This window comes from Channa argus, chromosome 21 (assembly GCF_033026475.1).
Source record: "Channa argus isolate prfri chromosome 21, Channa argus male v1.0, whole genome shotgun sequence".
NCBI lineage: Eukaryota > Metazoa > Chordata > Actinopteri > Anabantiformes > Channidae > Channa > Channa argus.
Genome location: NC_090217.1, coordinates 3,446,218 through 3,467,523, shown reverse-complemented (window position 1 = coordinate 3,467,523; position 21,306 = coordinate 3,446,218). Strand labels below are relative to the sequence as shown.

At 44.5% G+C, this 21,306-nt stretch overlaps 1 protein-coding gene across 11 annotated transcripts; it reads left to right on the top strand.

The window, feature by feature from the left end:
* The first annotated feature begins 2,638 nt into the window (after positions 1 to 2,638).
* Positions 2,639 to 18,853, top strand: igf1 (insulin-like growth factor 1). Of its 11 annotated transcripts, none has more exons than XM_067490073.1 (6): positions 2,654 to 2,895; positions 3,248 to 3,374; positions 5,187 to 5,373; positions 14,151 to 14,407; positions 14,577 to 14,612; positions 15,403 to 18,853. In XM_067490073.1, exons 2-6 carry the CDS (start codon positions 3,276 to 3,278, stop codon positions 15,460 to 15,462), a joined length of 639 nt encoding a protein of 212 aa, XP_067346174.1. In that variant the 5' UTR covers positions 2,654 to 2,895; positions 3,248 to 3,275; the 3' UTR covers positions 15,463 to 18,853. The 11 variants fall into 11 exon arrangements, with proteins under 11 accessions (XP_067346181.1, XP_067346178.1, XP_067346174.1 ...); XM_067490072.1 differs by having other exon boundaries at positions 2,655 to 3,142; XM_067490077.1 differs by having other exon boundaries at positions 2,648 to 3,374; positions 14,151 to 14,326.
* Positions 18,854 to 21,306: the final 2,453 nt, after the last annotated feature.

Below are 21,306 nucleotides of genomic sequence, written 5' to 3'. Positions count from 1 at the left end.
ATTGACATGTTTTATCTGAAAAGAAATGTTGCTCTTTGATTAATGAGTCAATACGCATTTGTTGCGGTCACAGTAGCAGTGAACGCTTTGAGAAGGGACACAGCGTTACGGCTTTGCTGTGCCTCCGACCCCCCCGGTGGCCAGAAACGGATTTTTTACTATAAACTTTTTACTCTAAAAATCCGAACAGAACGGTGACACGCCGTAAAGGAGTCGCGCCTCTGAAGAATCTGCCTCTTTCTTTGCTTTGGGTTTCGATAACATCCAGCTTTTGAAAATCCCGTCACTCTAAATATGTTCAGCAATCACACACAGTTGAACTGTCCCAGAGATATTTTTGAAAAACCACGTTTTGATCATCAACAGGCACCACAGAATTTCCTGGCCCGTTTGCCAAAATACTGTACTGTGACCCCTGTGCGTTACCACGGAAACATAGCGTATCAAAACAAGCGCCCCCTTTTTTTTTGCTCCGTGACGCACCTTTATTTCTTCCATATGAACAGCATATGGCACAGCAGAGAGCTTTGATAACTGAATGCATAGACAACAGTGCCACTCTGTTTAACCACCAAGCTTGGGGGGGGGGGGGAAGGGGAGGGGAGGGGATCACAAATTACCCCTGCAATCTCTTGCAATAGATAGCCTGCTTTCATTGTTTTTGCAAAGCTTTTTTTTTGGTTTTGTTTTGTTTTTGGTCAATGGGCAAAGGGAGAAATTTAACACAGAGAACCCATTGAGCTGGAAAAACCCTCAGACTAATCAGGAGAATAGAGAAGAATCGCTCTCCTAATCAGATGTGTATACGTACGTGCGCTTGCATGTGTGTGTGTGTCCTCAAGTGAACCTGCATGTGTGCCCAGACACATCCCCAGCCTCACACATTCCCTCCCATCTTGGGTACCGGCCCTCCATCCTCCCCTCGCTGCTGTGGTGTTCACACAGGTTTTTTTTTTTTTTTTGCAAAAACCAAAGGCTTCAGCTTGTTTTTCATTCACTTTAATTCTTCCTCCGTTCTCTCACTTTCATCCCCTCGCATTCATTTGCATTCTGCACTGCTGTCTCTATCTGTGTATCCCTCTGACTTGGACATTTGTTTGGCAGCAGAGACCAGACGGGATGCTGTTAACGCTGCAAAAAATGTCCGTGTTTGCGAGTGTTTCTGCTGCTTTTTTTTTTATTCCAAATGGGGCGATATAATTCTGCTTGTTGCCAAATGTGTTGCAAGTGTGCTTTTGTTTCTCTAAGTGTAGCTGTCTTCCAATGAGGCAGATCACTCATCTGTTATCAATAAAGTGGCAGTAAATTCAACAACGCCTTTGAATGTGTAGTAAGTATGTGAACGTAAGATTCACTTTTAAGCACTTGCTCAAAAGGCAAAATGGGATTTTGAGACTCGCTCCTGATCAGATTTGCTTGCAAGGATGGACATTTTTTGCAGCGATCACTTTCTCCTTCCTACACCAGAAGAGAGTGAAAACAAGCCTTTCCCTGGTCAATGAGTTCACTGGGGCGGACGTCTCCTTAGACAAAGCTGTGTGGGGTTTGAGGAGGGGGTTGGTGGTGGTGGTGGGCTCAAGTCTTGCAACCAAAGAGAAAAGAGAGTCCGAGAGAGAGAGAGAGAGAAACCTGGCACCGAGACAGTTTGGAGCACTGGGCAGTAGAGACACTGAAGCGAACAAGGGAAGGTCAACCCCCCCTTCCCGCTCTTCCTCTTCTTCTTACTACTGCATCAGCAGATGTACAAGCCCATCATCAATACTGCCAGACCACAGCTACAGTGATAACAGGGGAAATCTGTGAGGATGCATTTACAAGCTCGATTGTGGTGGTGGGGGTGAGTTCACTTCAAGAGGCAGTGAAAGATGACACATCGGCCACAGACAGAGAGGCTTTTGAGCATCAGTGACCGGCCTTGTCCTCGATCTGACGCTAACAAGGTCATCCTCTGGTCTGAAAGCTGCTTTGTCCCTCCAATCAGAGGAGCACCATCATCATATTTCACACTGCATCAGCGGCTCCTGAAAGCGGTGCAGTTCACCAGGGGGGGGCGAACGTAGCCGCTGCTCGGCCTACGTCGGTTACCTGGAAATGTGGCAGTAAACCCGAGGTTAGAGCTGTGGGCGAGAAACGTTTATCTGTTAAATGCGGATTCTAAATGTCCACACGGATTTAAGAAACTTGGTTACGCAGAACAAGGCCTGTAACCAAGTATTTTTAATTGTTCTCCCCGAGCTCCGGTGTGAAGCTTTAATCTGCATCCACCGTTTAGCTGGTTCTCCACATGTTTTAACATGAACCAGTGTATTGAGACTTCTGTCACACTAATCAACTCGTGACCCCTCTTGTTCATTTTGTGACCCCGATCCTGATGTTGGGAACCCCTGGTTTCAGATGTGAGCGGCCTCTGCAGTCTCTGCAGCGGGAGTGTTATTCCGTGCTGCTGGTCTTATCATGGACGCATTTGATCGTGCTGGTGTTTGTGACCCACTTCACCCCCACAAACCAAACTGTTGCGTGTCTTTAGTGCCTTTTGGATCCAAACGTTGCTTGTGATGCACTTTGCACACACAGCCCAAGCCTGCTGGGATACACACTGGTGTCCTGTTTTATGATTGGGTCACAGCACTGATCTCATATTTAGTGACTGGATCAGTGTTGATATCCTGTCCCCGCTGAAAACCACTCTCTTTAAGCCCTTGCTTCATGTGAAGCCACGGTCTGGAATGCGGGGGTCCGGTGGGTGGATCTGCGCAGCGGGTGCCATCAAGTGTTTCAATGCACCAGTAAAGCATCCAGCTATGGAGTTTCCTTTAAAATATGGGACTTTATGGCACAGGCAACATTTATTTCTTAAGTTTTTGTGTTTTTCCACTCGATTTTTCGCATAAGTCAGTGAGTTCACAGAAGCATCAGATGTCACTTGAAGACAAACCTGCTGCATGAACTGAAAATCAGCTGAGAAAATTTGATTTATGACCAAAAATTACTGTGACAATGTGCAGAAAAGCAGCAAATCCTGCACAGAGGCAAACAGTTTAGAGGGAACGGGACTTTCAATGTGTTTCTGGTTATCTCTGGCTCATATTTGATCTGTTTGACCAAAAAAAAAAGGATTTTCCATATTCACTGCAACGCATGTGTATGCAGCTTTTTATTTCGCTTTTTATTAGGCATTCATCTTAGCAGCACAGTGTGTTGACTAAGTGGAAATGTATTTTTAATGATTTCTTTTACCGCTAATCAGATCAGACTTTGGATAGACTGGCTGCTGGATGACGCTGTGCCAAATTACGCACAATAACCAACAGTCTTATTATAACTTCCAGCTTGTCTTCAACTTCTACTTCATGGGCTTTTCAGCGCATAAAACGGTGAGTTATGTGAGAGGGAGCTGCTGCTGCTGCTGCTGCTGCTGCTGCTGGTGGTGGTGGTGGTGGTGGTGGTGCAGCACCGATCTGAACTACTAACCAACTGAGAGATCAGAATTCAATCCCGTTCTGAGAAAAAAAAAAGAGAGAGAGAGAGAGAGAGAAATGACGTTATTTGAAAATGTGCCCAAAATCCTTAATGAATAACTTAGGACGAGTAGGAGGCAAATGCTGCCCCAGCTGTTTCCTGTTGAAAATGTCTGTGTAATGTAGATAAATGTGAGGGATTTTCTCTCTAAATCCGTCTCCTGTTCGCTAAATCTCACTTCTCCAAAACGAGCCTGCGCAATGGAACAAAGTGGGAATATTGAGATGTGATATTGCCCGCATCTCATCCTCTTTCTCCCCGTTTTTTAATGACTTCAAACAAGTTGATTTTCGCCGGGCTTTGTCTTGCGGGGACCCGTGGGGATGTCTAGCGCTCTTTCCTCTCAGTGGCATTTATGTGATGCCTTCAAGGTAACTTACCTGATTTCCTTTGACACTGTAGATTATCACCTTGCTTGCTCACTTGCTCACATCCTTATTCAGTCTAACATCAAACAGTTAGATGGAATTTAAATCGGTTATTTATTGGCAGGTTTGAAATGCACGCCAAATGAGGATTTCTTCAGATTTTATTTCAATATTTGAGCAACTGTCAGGCTTGTGTATTTTCTTTTTCTTTCTCTGCAGATAACAGGATCATGTTGCCTTTTGCTTTGATTGACTTTTGTCTTTTGGATTCGGGCATGACTTTCACTGCTGGCATGAATGGGTTTTCATCCTCAGTGCCTCTGCGTGCGTCCTGCGCTCTTTTTCACCACAAAGCCCTAATGCAGAGTAATTCCTGCTGAGTCCGCACTGTGAAGTGCAAAATATCTAACCTAATGCTGCGGGGTTAAGAGACGGGGGAGCTTCGCGTGAAATAGCCTGGACCGTGTTTATTCTCTGTATTATATATATATTCGGCTCACTCTGCTTCCTCCACTGGCTTTGGCGAGAGAGCAGTTTTCCATCTCACATTCTGGATCAGAAAGATCCCCTTTTATTCAGCTTTTCTTTCTTTTTTTCCTTTTTTTAAAAAATTATATTATGTCGAAGGACTTTTGGTAGCTCTGTGCGTAATCATGTGCCGACAGTTGGATTTTGGCACAGGGGACATGCTGCACCCTCACTAACAAGTAATAGATTTTTGCATTTCACAGATTTTTATGGCGCGTCCGTTTATTTGGACACATTGCGTGAAGTGGGATGACAAGAGAGAAAAAAAAACGTGGGTTGCCAGCTTTGGACGCGCTCTTGTCAGTTGCGCACAGGCGCTTCGCAGCAGCAGAGGTGGTCAACCTCATGTTTGAATGTTTCACTTTGGCAACGAGTGAAAGTCTGGATTTAATACATTTTCCTCCACATTTCCCAAAGCCTGTAAAGTTACCATCTGTGGCCACCGCCACTTGTATTTCTTTTCCACCCTTTTAGAGCAGAGGGAGGCTGTAACAACAAAAAATGTGTAATATTGCGACTTCTGACTTCTGCCATTGAGCCAAGCACCGAGCTACCAACTGTCACAGCGCATTTGCTTAATCAGTGCGCTGAGAAAAATGGACTTTAAAGTGAGACTTTTCTTGCTTAAATGACGCATTTCATTAACCTCTCTCTCCCTCTCTCTCTCTCTCTCTCCCTCTCTCTCTCCCTCTCTGATGATGATGATGATGATGAAGCTCTTCCTTCTCCAGCAGTGAAATGTTAAAGCTGTCCCTCTCTCCCTGTGCGCAGAGCATCATGGGCTGTATCTCCTGTAGCCACACCCTCTCACTGCTGCTTTGCGTCCTCACCCTGACTCCGACGGCAACGGGCTCCGACGGCGACAGGCTCCGCCCCACACAGAGTCCAGAGACCCTGTGCGGGGCGGAGCTGGTCGACACGCTGCAGTTTGTGTGTGGAGAAAGAGGCTTTTATTTCAGTAAGTGCACCTTTTTATTTATTCATAAAGGTTGGCTGTATCTGTCCCAGAGCTCTCCACCTCCAGCAAGCTCATAAATAAAAAAGCAGCCAGTTTGACGTCTTGTCTTGACTTTCCCTGCATCAGTGTTTTCTCTTTCCTTCCTTCACTCATTCCTCTTCCACTGTTACATCCACTCATTAGGTTCACATTCACCCCTTTGCTTTGCTCAGCTCTAATTTATGGGCCGAGGCTGCAGATTTTGAACAAGAATCACGATCAGTAGCTATATCATTGGCGGCAAATTAGAGTCGTGCCCATGGAGAAAGGGCTTTAAGTGGAAATTGGATGACTCTGAGAAAAAAAATTGAGTAGGACCCAAACAGTTGCAAGTTTTTCTTCTTTCCTCCTGAGAATGGAAAGCTAGCAAAAGAAAAGCCAAACTCCACCAAGAATCCAGTATTTAAATCTCACATGTTTCCATTAGGGGTCCAACTCAGCTCAGGACACCACAGGATATATGGTGCTACCAAGGTTAGGTACAGTTCCACTGGCAGCTGATGTTTCTCACGATGTGTGTCCTGCTTATAAAGATGAGCAGTCTGGCTGCATCGGGCTGAACTTGGTTACCTAATTAGTCCCAATGCTTTGGCTGACACACATCAGTCAAATCCGTGTGCACCAAATGTCCTGCAGGAACATCAAAACGGACAAGTCCATCTAACCTGCAGTTTTCAAAATAAAAAAAAATCCATAATTAATGGTTTGTTTCAGCACCAAAGTTATGAAAGATTTTCCACATGTGCTAGGATTTATCAGCTGCCAATTTCAAAAAGAAACGAAGACGATTCCTGTGGGAAATCAGCAGCATATAGTGCATTTGCAGCTGCTCTCTTGAACAGTAATTGCTTGCTTTAGCCTCAGCCTGAACCTGGAACAGCCTGTAAACACACCGAATGATGGAAGATTAGGGATGACAAGGGGGCAGCCTTTGAGTCCCAGCCTCCGTACAGCACGGAGAGGGATGCGATAGAGGCCAGTGTGCTGTTTATGGAATTCATGCTAGGACTCTGATACCATGCTACCAACATGAACATGCCGACGAACAAGACTGTCCTCTCGTAGGTTGTTTGTGGCAGCAGCAGAACCCGTCAAATCTAACACGTTACGTTACTGTGACCATGGGGATGTTACCTACGTGACATAACATAAAGGAAACCGTGATTTTAAGCCTTTTCCTGATATTTTCCCAAAACCTAATTGTGTCTTTTAGTGCCCGGCCCAATCAAACTGCTGTGTTTGAACAGTTGTAATCCAGCATTTGTGAGTGTTTAAAAAGAAAGTTTTGTGGTTCTCCAGCCGCTTCGTTTCAGACATGGCAGCTACTCTTTTGGTGCAATTTCAACAGAGACCTGCTGGCATAGGGGCGCTCTTTCAACACAAGACGCAGCCAGTCCAATAAAGGGGACAAATGACATCAATGGGGGGGGTTAAGTTAACCATGTTCATCATCTTGTGGTGGACTGGCTGAATGACAATACCGACCCCGGAGCCAATACGCTCATCTTGACTGGTGGGTTTTCACAGAACTTAAAATGTGTTAGTACAAAAAGGGGGTTGTTGGGCTGTGGATTTTGGGATTGTTAATGGGTGTGAAACCAGGGTTTACAACCACTAATCCATGGCATGAGGTGGCATTAAGGTGAGTGAAAGTTAAAAAATGGAATGGGGTTGTTTGCTACTGGCAGTGGAGTTACAATGCACCTTGCACCTTCGTCCCGCTATTCCCATTCCCAATCTCTCCACCCATGCATGCAGCTTTTCCAGGACTAGCCAACACAATTTCTCTGCATTAGGCCCCTTGTGCGGCGTTTGCCAGAGAGCTTTTGGAGAGCCACCAAGCTGCTGCAAAGCCGTGAGCCTCGTTCATCCAGATGCCGTTGGCAACGCACAAACGCTGTGAAGTGGTCATGACAGCTTTGACAGCATTCTGCCAGTTAAGACGTTTTGGTCTTTGGATTCCCTCTGCAGCAGCACTTCTCTTGTATAAAATGCCATGTTCTCTTCATTTAGGCTGAAAGGCAGTGGAAGACTGTGGACAACATGATCAATTACATTTTAATAAATCCGGGTCTTGAAATTTTCTTGTAACCTCAGTTCGTCCGTAATCGACAGACATTTTTTTGGATCCTGGCTAAACAACTGTTCCTTTAGTGCGCAGCCAATGATTTCATACGGTGAAAGGATAAAATCGTCAAGACTCACCAGACTTGAACAACTTTTGGCAAAGCGTTTTGTTTTTTTTTATGAAAAAAGATCCCAAAAAGTGAGACTTTCCTGTAAAATTTCACTGTGTATGTTGTTTGTACCACATGATCAGCAGAGACGTATTACAGTTGGACAGTATCTAGCATAGCACCACATTACAAGATCGCGTAGTGTTTGAACCCGCAAATCCTTGTAGGAAGGAGGTGGGAGCTGGTGGTTTGGTCCATAGCAGAGCGCTTCCCCACTGAAGATGGAGTCAAGTGGGAAACAACTTCTGTAGCTAAACCCACAACTTTTGTACAATGTGTCTTGGCGCCTAAACCACTGTGTTTGCATAGTTGTAATCCAGTGAGAGTTTAACAGTAAAAATTGTGTGAGGCAAGCCGCCATTTTGGTGCATCCCAGGGGTGCAGTTTCAACCGACTCCTGCTGGGATGGGGGGCGCTATCGCCACAAGCGCATCTGTGGGTCGTACGAGGCATATGTGGTTGCCAAAAGTGTCCGCAGCTGTGGCTAAAACTGGATGAAATGTTTAGAAACTTGACAACTATGACAGTGTCTCAAGTTTCGATGATGTGAGAATGTGACAAAGGTTTGGCAACTGACAGTTTTATAAATGTTTCTATTGTCCATGTGATATCTCATGAGAAAGCGTTGAATGGAGGCCATGTACCTCACATGCAGGATGCACTTCTTAAACGGGTCCAGACCTTTTTGTGGTAGGGTCTTTGCATTTGTCTTTCCTGCACTACCTTACAGCCGAGCAGTCACTGGGCTGCACAGCCTCCATCTATTATTGCCATATTTCCCCGTGTTGAAAACGAGGCGAATTTTAGAAACACTCCATCTTTTCTCTGAGCAGACGATGAGGTTTGAGCAGCAGGGTGCTGCGCCTTGGAAAATGTTCCCCATCGTACTCGGTTTCACTCTCTCTCATATTTTCTTTGCTATTCCTTTTTTCGTCTCCTTTTATTTAGTCGCCACACGTCCCAGCAGCTGTTTGCTTTAAATATCTGGAGAATCCATTTGGGTTTTGTCGTTTTTGTCATCGTCTGAAGCGTAACAGCCTGGCCAAAGGAGGCGTGCTCTCCTCCCTGAACTCTTCCCCTCCAGTCTGGCAGCCCTCTGACTGATAATGTGGCCAGAGACTCTGTTGCTGCGACAGTGGGCTTTCTGTGCACAAAGTGCAATTGCCAATCCACCTTACACATGCAAGCAGTCAAGTAGCACACTCTCATTTTAAGACTGCAGCTCTCCTGCCCTGACAGAAATGCTAAATACTAGTTGGTGGAATATTTCTAAGGTAATGAAATAAAACTGCGGTCTCAGAAACAACCGTAGTCAGTTTTTCCAATTATTAGCCTGACCTAGAAATCCTCAGTTGTCTTTGTAATGCTTTAGCAGGACTGGTGGGTGATTTCACTGGGTTGTTCATTCCATGTAGCAGATCTGTCATGGGAGTTGTTATGGCCAAAGTGTGAGCATTAAGTAGCTCCCTGTCCTAAGGTATTTTTAGTTCACGCTGAAATATTCAGTTATTTTAAAGTGAACATTAAATATATAATCTTACTGTTGACTTTATGCAAAGTGAGCGATGCCCAAACTCTCAGATGGAACAATCCAACCTTCAGCTTGGGCCAAGCTGCTGAAGTTCTTATAATACAAGCGTAGCCAGTATGAAATGTGGTCATTTTGTAGGTGTTTATTGCTCTTACTAATTGCATAGGCATGGACAGATGCTTTTAACAGCCATTGCTGAAATGTCCTTTTTCAGAGTTTGCAGCTCCAGCAGCTTTGAATGACACAGACACATAGACTATGTACACAGCGTGTTACATACACTTGCACACTTAAACACAACCAGCTCAGCTTTGTCCCTCAGCAGAAGGGGATTATGTGGATTACAGAATGACACCCCACCTCATCTCCCTCCCTAGTTGCATGGTGGACCAAAGAAAGACCTCCTGTGTCTTCTCCATCTCTGTGAAGAGGTGTCATTTTCCCATTAAGACCTGAACTACAGATCTCAGACCATTCGGTGAATCAGTGCTCAGCAGAACAAAGAGGCACCTCATGAAGAGGACAGGCAGGCATCCTGCAGATTGGGATCTGTACATTAGGTGAAGTTGAGACACGAGGAATTTGAGGACATGAGGTGAAAAGAAAAAGAGTATTTTGCCTCAGAAACACGTCATCAGTTTAATTCAATCACAGTCCAGTCTTCATTTTTCACACCAGTTACTCACAACACTGAAACTGCAAAGACAGGAAATGATACACTGATCGTTGTTAACGGTCATTTGTCAGTTCTGGTTCTCGATGCATCAGAAGCAGGAAAAATGGGCAGCTGTAAGAACCTGAGCACCTTTGGCAGGGGGTCAAATTGTCATGAGCGGGTCAGAGCTTCTCCAAAATGGCAGGTCGTGTGTGGAATTGTCAGCACCTACAAAAAAGAGGCCCAAGGAAGGACAACTGGTGGGCACCTAAGGCTCACTGATGCATGTGGGGAGTGAAGGGTAGCCCACCTAGTCCAGCCCCACTGAAGACCTACTGTGCATCACAGCATATGCGGCTGCACTGGGACAGACCAGAGAGCCCCCTCTCGCATTAATGTTGTGGCTGATCGGTGTATATTTCAGTGCAGATATCGCCAACAGTTATGATTGATATCCTGAACATTTTGTCATCGATTGTCCTATGACTTTGACCCATGAATGGTTTTGCAGTTTGGAACTGTAAAGAAATCGGTAAAGGCTCTTGAGTGCTTACACTCACTTTTTCTACTTTGAGACATGTTAGGTCCAGTGATTTTAACTTTAGCAAGGAGACAATCAACCTTTGTTGTCAGTGCTGTGCTTTCCAACCAAAATATCGTGCAACCAAGTCTAATGCCCCTCAGTGCTACCCGTTATTTATAATCTAACGGCCGAGATCCCTGGACCTGTTTTTCATTGAGTTTATTTAGGAACCACCAAAGGTAAAGAACCTGATGCTTACAACATTTTCCTATCATTAAATTTCAAAATCAGCCTCAAAACCTGGGCATTGGATGTATTATTTCTTTCAATATTACTCAGATATTTCCCAAAAATGTCCTAGGTGTTGGCCGAACAACCCCTAATAAAGCCATGTAATCGATATCGATAATGCTACAAACAGCACTTTTAATACCAGTTGCAGTACATTTGCATAAGATTTTGGTGTCGCAGCGTAGTAATATGAGGAACACTTCACTAACGCCATAAACTCTTTGTGGTACCAGTGATAAAGAGGTAGTTTCCAGTACTTTAGCAGTTCTTATAGTCCCTGCCCAGCCGTAAACTCCTCGACACTTTGCAGGAAGAGCAGTGCACCAGCTCCAAGAATCCACAGGTTTTTTATTGAGCATGACCAAGCTGTAAAACTCTTGCTTTCTGTACTGCTTTGGAATGGGGGAATTCAGCCATCTCTCTCCATTGCTGCTCCTTGGAGGAATGAACGCAATGTGTGCTGAGTCTGTAAACCCCAAACCAAATATGTTAGATGGAGCAATGTGGTGACATCAGATGAAACACTTAGTAAAAACTCAACTCCAACATGATGAAGATAGAGTAGTTGCATACTGTTGAGAAGGGAGCTGACAGATTGACGTACATTTACCTCCACAGCAAAGAAACACTCCTCATACATACAGTACGTGAAGGGCGGTTCTGAAAAATGTGCAGCGTGTTCATCCATGGAGGATGGCAGATGCTTGAGTTCACATCTTCTTTATCTAAGTGCCAGAACATAGCAGAATGAGACAGACACGTGTGTCAGTGACGCTCTCGTCCACTGCGTGGGTCCCAGTCCGACACGGTTTCATAAAAAGTATGAAAGGAATTATTGCAGGTGAGGCGATCAATTTAAGTCAAGTCACAAAAAGTGCGATTTATGCTTCGTCTGAAGAGTTGTCAAATAGTATTTTGGGGGTTTTTCATTTGAAAAACCAAATGTCCACTGAGAGCAGCACAGGGCAAATTCCCTGAGTGTATTTCATCGTGACACATCCTTATCATTGACAACTTTCCAAATCTCTGAATACAATACATAACATGGAACTTTGTAGTAGCACAACAAAGAAGCAGTAAATGTGACCGCTGTCAATGTGCACCCGTACTTTTCCAACTAACAATGACAAATGTTTAAAAAGCTACAGCGAAAAGTGTATTATTGTAATAAAACATCGTAGCGTTTGAAAGATATCTGAAGTTTCTATGTGAAAAATGTTTGGAAAAATCCAAGCTACCTCTTAATTTTCTTTTCTTCGTTTCTTTACGCAATTCTGTAAACGAGTAATTGTTATACTCTAGTCTCATGGCACACAGAGACACAGTATCTGAGGACAAAAAATGAAAACAGCTACTTCTTGAAGTTGGCCGAACCACTGATAGAGCATTTCCAGCGTGACCTAAAACCCACAAACTTGTGGACATGCGTGACGCTTACGTCCTACAGAACCACTTCAAACAGCAGGGGTGACGAGGTGGGAAGCGCTGGCAGGAACCGGCGTTGACCCTCAATTTGTTTAACAACAGTCAGAGGAACAAGTCTTTGGTTATGAGGGATTACAGCAGTTATCCATGGAAGTGAAGCATTTAAAACCTTCCAAAGCTTTTAGACCTGATTATTATATGCGTGTTTTTCCCCAACCTGCTCGAGCTGATTATCCTAAATGTTACAACCGGTGCCAGCTGATTTTTCTCTCCCTTCCAGCTGTTTGTGCAGCAGGGTTGCAAGCTATTTTCAGAATAATAGCGGATGTTAATTTGCAAGGCTTTATTGGGAGGGATTGTAAAAGAGGCCAGCAAGGCACAGCCCCTTTTTTGGCTTTCAGCTGTCATATAATCGTCAGCCAGGCCCCAACGTCATATTTCTCTTTCTACATTTCTTGACATCAGGTGCTACAATAACAGCAACGGTTGGCCCCAGTGAAACATGCCGCGAGGGAGAAATAGCCATAGATCGTACAGGCTGTACTCAAAGTACAGGCGTGATTTACCGAGAACACCACCTGGCTATAAAAGGTGTACCTGTCAATAAATTTCAATAAATTGTCTCCTTGTTTCAATTTTTTTTAGGAGTCTGAAATCTGGGTAAATTCGATTCCCCTGTCCCCTAAATAATGCAGGTGTGCTGTGTATTTTTAGCATCATTCTACCTGATGCCCCCCCCACCCCACCCCACCCCCTTCTTGTCCTCTTTCTCATTCACACCTCCATGCTTCGTTACTGGGGGGTTGAGGAGAAAGAGGCTGCTCCTTCTGACTGAAACCTGCTCTCTGGCCAAAACGACATTGTCAGGACAAAGCAGACAGAGAGCAGAAGTTAATGCACTTTGTCAGCACTGGCAGATTTCTGAGCCAAGAGCTATTAACTCTGAGAGGGAAAGGCATTTCCTCCTTGTAAATGCCATATTAAATTATTATTATTTCATTTTGTAACAGGGAAAAGCCCATCAGGGCTATATTGCTCAAGGTGAGCAGGGAATTATAAACGGAGAGTCTTTGGAGAGTGTTTTTGTAAAGGCCACCAAACGAGGGACAAGTTGAAATGTGAGTATTGGCATCACAGCCAGGTGATGTGGTCATTGAGTGTCACATCTTTAAATAGCCTATTATGTCTTCATAACACTGGCCTCGACTTTCTTGAGGTCATTTCGCGGCGTCAAAGGTGGATCCGACCCTTGTCTTTGACATCCATGTTCTGAGCAAGCGTTCGTGGCGTTCATGCTTCTGCCAAATGAAAATGTGAATGAACAGTGGGGCATAGCCAACGGGGGTGCGGTCTTAAAGCCTGCCTGGCTGTTCCTGCAGGTTGATCGGGCCCAGAGGGCTTGTGGTTTGGACCTGCTGGACGGGCCTCTGTGTAAAAGATACCTGGGGCCAAAATGGGCGAACGTGACATTCTCCTCCAAAATGGGTCCACAGTCTGCAACATGATACGAAATTGAAAATGCAAATTTTAGACGGAAGAAATCCATGTCATTAAGGCGATTTGTATGTCCGAGGACTCACACACACTTCAGTGTGCAACCAGTGCAAGCACAGCATCAGGTCTCTGTTTGATTAATTCTGCTAAAGAGGAAAAAGACCAGATTTATAGAAGCTGAAGACTTTGCTGTCATTTCTGCACCTGTCAAGCCTTCTCCTTCACAGTCCATGAAGAGACAGATTAGATCTTTTTACCAACGAGTTCCCGGCAAATTCAACTAATGGTATTTTCATGACTTGGTTAGAAATGCTGTCTCTGGTTGACTTGTTGTGTCTTTGCATACTAAAGCGAAAGTTGCATGTTCTGTTAATAACCTCACTACTTCCTGAGAAAACCAAGACTATTTCATTTGAAGTGTGTTTACTTGCTGTTTACTTGTATTTTCATACTCTGGCTGCTTTCACAAAGAACTGGCCGTAGTCTTTTGGATCGTGTAACAATACTTTTGCAAACCCAGTGGGGCAGAACAGCTAATGTAGTACAGTTCCAGACCCTGTTCCTGATGTCCCCCTCACACAGGTAAACCCACAGGCTATGGCCCCAATGCACGGCGGTCACGTGGCATTGTGGACGAGTGCTGCTTCCAAAGCTGTGAGCTGCGGCGCCTGGAGATGTACTGTGCACCTGCCAAGACTAACAAGCCAACTCGCTCTGTGCGTGCACAGCGCCACACAGACATGCCGAGAACAACTAAGGTTAGTACCGCAGGGCACAAAGTGGACAAGGGCACAGAGCGTAGGACAGCACAGCAGCCAGACAAGACAAAAAACAAGAAGGTGAGCACAGCACCAAACAGATACACTCTAAAAACAGGTTTACTCATCAGGACATGTGGAAGAATAAAATAAGAATAGGACTGATGTTTTAGGCAGCGTCTGTCAGAGCATGCAAACATGAAAAAAAGGGTTTGAAACCAACTTAAGTGGCTTTATTTTTCTCCCGCAGAGACCTTTACCTGGACACAGTCATTCATCCTTCAAGGTACGCATGGGTTCCTTTCACCTCATCCCCAACCTCCATAAAACACCCCAAATAAAGAAGCCGTGAAGTCGAAATGCAGGCCGAGTGTGATCCTTTTAAAATTTGACCGTGTGCTTTTTACCCTTCCCTTAAAAAAAGAAAACCATTAGCAAGAGAAGGAACTAAGTGGTTTTTGTGGTAGACCTAGTGCTACTCCTGCTACCCAGGGAGCATCTCCACTCTGCCACTGCACATTATGTGCTGAAATTCTGGCATCTCATCAGAACAGACTGACGGGTACACGGTCCGGCGATGGAGCACACATTTGAAACGTATCGGGTTCAGTGTGGCACAATCTGCAGTGCCTTCTGCAACTCACTTTGAACAGTGGCACTGAAGTAGGAGTCGTCGTCTTCTGCCAGATACAGTTTAGTTTCCCTCACTTTTTGTGTCAGGAATTATAAACTAGCATCATTTTGCATTCTGACATATGAAACTTTTTGTGCAAACAATGTTTAACGTTCCAGCAGCTGTTGTGGCACGGCGACCACGCCAGTGGGCACCGTGACATGCCACGCTCTCCAGGTTAAGGGTCAGCTCGTGTTGGCTGTCAATAGGTGACAGCAGATGATCAAAGTGTGAACAACTAGAACGGACTTGTGCCCCTTGATTTCAACTCCTTTGCTCGTCCGGTTATGTTGTTGCTCAACCAACATTAGGCCTTAAGAGCCTTAAGAGATGTGAATGCAGAGTATGGTTTGTGTATTTCCCACCATTAGGTCTAAAAAAAAGTGTTTGTCATTTTTTGCAGGAAGCGCACCAGAAAAACTCAAGTCGAGGCAACACAGGGGGAAGAAATTACAGAATGTAGGGATGGAGCGAATGGACAAATGCCCAGCGGCATGGGAAGAAAGAGGGCAGTGGCCTTACTCGGTGCCCCTGTGGAATGGTTCACTGTAAAACAAACCGGAGGATGCTAACAGTGGTCTGACAAGCTCTTCAAAACGATTTAAACCTGACAAGTTAAGTGGTGTTTAAGGGTTTGATAAGGGATCTTGTGATTATTTTATACACTGCACCATTCCATATCGGGAGGAATACTTTGTTCATGAAATCTAACAGACTAGTTTAGCTGCTGAGACACAAACAGGAGGGTATTACACCTCCATGTGTGAGCTGCAGCATCCCCTGGCTCCAGCAAAGGTGGGAATGGATCTGGGCTTCAGCCAGTCACAGAGCGGCAGACTGTGTCTGAGAATGAGTGGTGCATCCTGTCCCCTGAACTCTGTGGAGGTAAAAAAAAAAAAAAATTCTCCAAGTGAGTGGATTCATTCACTCGTTTGGAAACACGGGATATTTAATCACCGGCCACATTTAACAGTTATTGCCCCAGTTAATCTGATTATCTCGACGTCTTTAAAGTTTGTATTTCTATGCACCATCTCAGACTGAGGAGAATTCTAAAAGAGTAAAACACGGTTTGCTTTAAGGACAAAGACCAGATGGTTCATCATCACACATTGTTGTAATAATTTTACCTTGAACCCAAGTCAAATCCCTACTTCTCAGTGGGTGAAGTCAGGGTTCTCCTGTTTAAATGGAGTCGCTACAAGGTTTGAGTCCCGTCCAAATCCTTCCTAAGCCTCAGGAAGTGTTGAGATCCTGAGGGCTGAGTCCACAATCCAAACACTTGTACGACAACAGCTCGAGCACCATTAGAGGGGATGTTGATGAAGGTGGAAAGTACAGTAGGTCCTAGAAAAATAAGATTGTGCAAAAACAAAGAATCAAATTAACCAGAAGCAAATTGAATGATCGAGTTTTGGGGCCAGTCAGTGCACAGTGCATGTTTGTTCGGCAAAAATGGGTCATTTGGCAAATTCAAAGTGCATTTGGCCCATGCGAGTGGAATAAGTCAAATAGGGACAATCGAGCAACATGTTTGTCGTCTGCATCGTTTTCACATGTCACCACTTTGGCCAAATCTGATTTTTGTCAGCAATCCAGTTGCCTGGTGATCAACATTTTAGTCTGAAGGGAGGCCCGCGTTCAAGGTTTAAGCGCACGTCATGAAGGTTTAGTCGCTTCAAATCAACAAAAGCCCTAAAATAACCCCACCAGGATCAACTGCAAAAAAATGTTTTCCTGATCTCATGAGGAGTTAACAAAATGTTCCCAGATGTGTCGATGCCAAAGTTTGAAGAAAAAGACTACGACAGTAGTCGGCCAGATGGGGAAGTGTAATGTTTGATCGACCTTGCCCTGCGACACTCTGTTAAGTTAGCGAGGCAGAGAACACGGCCACGGTGAGGACAGCACAACGAAAACCTCCACTACATCCGTTGCAAAGTCCATCAGGGACGCGCGCAGATTAAACGATTTGGTAAATATTGCACACCAAAACAACAAGTCCTCCTGGAGATGCGAGATACGGCACACGTATAACTGTACACAAACACAAAGCACCCAGTGTCAATGAGAGTTGTGTAACCGTGAGCAAGGTTCAAGCACACACAGACAAGACACATACACACGTTTTAGGAAAAGCCAGTTCTAAGAAGTCCTTGCATGAGGACTGACAGCAGTGGCTGTTTGTTCAAGCCTCCAAGCCTCCAGTTCTGCCGTCATTTAGTTGCACAAACCGCCCAAGACATCTCATCTCTGGCTCAGCCTCTTCTGCCTGTGTATAATCAAACTGTACTTCCATTTATGTTAACCTATGCATTACTATCATTCATTTTACATGATGGTTTCATATAACAAAAAAAAAAAAAATGTATTAAGAATCCTATCCACTGTATAATGGTGCTATTTTGTAGTTTGTTACTTGCGAGAGACGGCTAAGACAGACAGATGGCAGGGCTTACATTGGACGTCTTCCCTTTTGCACAGCCTTGTGGCCACCATTTTAATAGTGTTTTTATGTGTAAGCTGCTTCAATAAGGTAGCAGGCGATTAAATGTGGAAGTCTGTGTGAAATCTGTGAATGCATGAGGGAATAAAAAAAAACACACACACACACACACACACACAAAAGAAAATACAATGTTTCGCTCCCAAGAAGAAGGAAAATGCTCTTTAGTCTTTAAAGTGATTTCTCAGTATAGATCCATTTAAGCCAAACAACTTTACAAACGTACTATAAATTGGGATTCTTCTGATTGTACGGAGATTGCTAAAAGTTAAAAGTGCGCTTTTGTGAGCTGTGAGAAAATTAAAGTGTTCAATATCAAAGTAGAATCTATGTGAGACTATGTAACTTTTGCTGAACACGGGCCACCAGTGTCAATTGCAGGACAATCCCTGAACACCACACAGTGAATTTGCCTTAATTTGCCAAGACCTGCTTTACTCCCAAACAAGACACGTTAACCTGTAACACGCCAAACTTCAGCGTAATGGGCAGCAAAGCTGCTTATTAATGCCACACAGATTATGGGAATAGTTTCCAGGAGGCAGCAGCCACATAGCATTACCTGGAGGAAACGGGTAGCCCCACTTTCTGGTCTTTATGCTGAGCTATGCTAACATGGCTGTACTTTCACATTCATCATGCAGAAAGGAGAACATCTAGCGCTTGGCAAGAACGTCTATTGCTCCAAAACAAATGAACTTCTTTCAAAAGTTCCATAGTCTCGCTTTAAAAATGAGCCACGAGTTGCATTATTTTGCCCGAAACATTTGTTAGCAGCTGTCAGAATTGAAACTTTAAGTCACGTTTAATCAAATATGTGTTTTGTAAAAACGGGATTTTGGATGCTGTGTGTATTTGCTGTGTATTCCTCTCTTCAGTCAGTCGACCTGGCGCCTGCCTGCGATGTAAAAGAAGCTGGAACACATTCCTGATTCTCTCAGTTCTTCACATAAACTGTACAAACCAAAGACTTTTTGATGACAACAAAGCATCACTATATCATAAACTACCATTAAATATCCATCGATGCCATCCCTGTCTCAACTGCACTGCAGCTACACTATGCCCTTCACAAACTGTCTTCAAATCGTGTGACTATGAATCATTCAAATGTCTCTGCATATCACTTGTGTGAAATGATCAATAAGCCTGAAATGTTGGGAGTGTGTGAGAAATTCACAGCTCTGTGGGGATGTTTAGGAAGCAAATGTCATTTCCTGAAGCTCGCCGAAGAAAGTGTTGGAGCGCTGTTATTCATGGCGCTCGATTGCCTTCTGTAGAGAGAATAAAATACTGACAAATTGTTCACCATTCCTGCTGAATAAACCACTCGTCAACATCACAGAAACGACTGGAGCTTTCTTTCACTGAGCATGCACATACATTCACAAAGCCACTGGGGACACATGACTTTGCAAAGACATTACTCTGTCTGCAACATCCCACTGTATGAGGAGGGAATTTATGGATTCAGACACATAAACAGCAGATAGTTGCAAAGCAGCCATAAGTCACCGTGCAGGATGAAGCTGCGTGCACTGGGTGTGCTGACTGACGGATATCGGGGGTCTGCCAAAGCAAACGGGAGAGCGGGGCGTGGTTCTCCCTCGAGCCAGAGCTCCCTGTTCAACTCTTGGGAGGATGCTAGCAGTGACAGCGCAGAACTAACCCCCCCCCCCCCCCCCTCCACCACCACCACCACTGTCAGCACTTTTTAAACAGATGTATATGGGACGACAATCAAAACCCAGATAAATTGGTTCTCTGGCCGGCGCTCAGCAGTCGGCCGAGATCAAACTGTGGAGCAGCAGGGGAGGCTGGCGAAGGTTCCGGTCCTTCCTACCATCCTGGATGTTATTTCATCCTTCTCGATGACTAATACAGAATCAATTATCTCACCCTAATGGTCCTTGTGCAGGCTGCAAGCTTGCAAGATTTAAAGTTCAAATAAATCAGAGAGAATTTGTGTGCAGAGAGGCCTGGGCAGTGGCAGGTAACCAAGCCATAACAAATTAGCCAATTATCAAAGTGAATACAGATGTACACTGTCATTCAGCTGTAATTATTCTAGCATAGTACACATCAAAATGCCGAATTGATCCTCTTATATATTCAAATTCTGGATTACATAGTGAATCCGGGAGTGCAACATGGAGCTGTTTGGATAACCTCAAGAACCAGGATGGTTCTGGAAAGAACACAATCCGCTCCCATTGATCTGCATGCACTCAGTACCTGGTGCATCTAAGGACACAGATTTTGGCCTGAGCCCTGAAACACAATCTCACCACACTCTTCAACTCCTCATCTTAAGCACACAATTGTCTTTTGAATGACCTTGTGGTCTGTTTTACTACACTCACCAATTTTACTACTTATTCTACTGGTTGTTTTACAGGAAAAGTGGTTGCGAGACTTCGTCAGTTTTCAACCATTCAACCCCCCCCAGCAGGACACGCTTTGCTTAGTTTTAACTTTTCCTCCTGCTGTCAGCATTTGTTGTCTCTAATCTCACATATTCTCATATCCTCATCCAGCTTCGGCTTCTGATGAGTTGTTAGTGACAAATTCACAAGTAGCCTTATGTCACATTTTATTGTAGTCGTGAGCCAAAGTCAGATGTGAAAGGAAACAGAGGCACAAGAGTCCAGCAAGTGCACTGCGAGCCTCATGCTACAACAAGGAAATTAGCAATTCTCCCTCTTTCTCAATTTCAGTCGACAGTGGAAATTCACTGAGCCTTGATTATAGCAGGAGAGAGTGTTGGCTCAGCTGTGTGCTTTAAGAACCCATGATGTCAGAGCCTTATTTTCCTTGGAGAGGCTCTCATCAGCTGCATTGTTCCAGGAAACCATGGTCTGTTCTCTGGGCAACAAAAAAAATCCTGCCCAAAATGTGGTTCCCCCCTTTTTGCACTCGCATCTCTGCTGAATGCAGCACGCCGGCCTCTGGCACAGCTCGACACACACACACACACACACACACTGACATGAAGCATCATGCATGGAGCGTCACTGCTACACATTTCCTTGGAACCTAAGTTTCCTCTCTGCTGCTGCTGCTGTGACAGTGTTAGTCTTTGCTTTCTTTTTATTTTCTTTACGAACACGAGTGTTTGGTGATGAAAGGCGGTGTGTCAATACAGGAGGGGGGAAACAATGTGTTGACCCCTGGAGGGTTATAAAACAACGCTGCAACCGATGTCATAGGGGCCCAGGCTTCTCTGGCCTCTGTGTGCACAGAGCTTTGGGTGGTTAGTTGAAACGCAGCATCGACGAATGACAGGTGATGCAAGCAGCTGACAGAGCTGATGAAAAAGCTCATCTGCAGCTGCCTCAAGTGCAAAATTTAAACCATGTACAATCAAATCTGGATGCAATTATGGCTGCTTACAAACAAGCCCGACTGTAAATCAGCAGCAGCACATTCAGTAGTTAAATAAACTTTACTGGCGTCAGTCAACAGTTTGAGGATCTGTGTTGTGGAAACATGAACATTTAGTAAATAATGTTCATGGATACCCACTGACTCACATCTGGTCCTCATAAGATTATTTGACTCTTGGCCTTTTTTTGCTAATGTTCTTTGTTAGAGCATTATGATAATGATTTCGCAGAAATTCAGACCAGAGAGAAATCACAGTTACCAGATAAAGACCTTCACCACGGCTCAGAGTTCACCGAATCTTAAGAGTGAGTGCCAAGAAAGCTGACAGAGCCCAGAAGCTTTGGATCAGGTGGATTTGAGATGATTTGCACTGCATCTAGTGCCTCTATCAGTATGATTACGGCCAATAGCTGG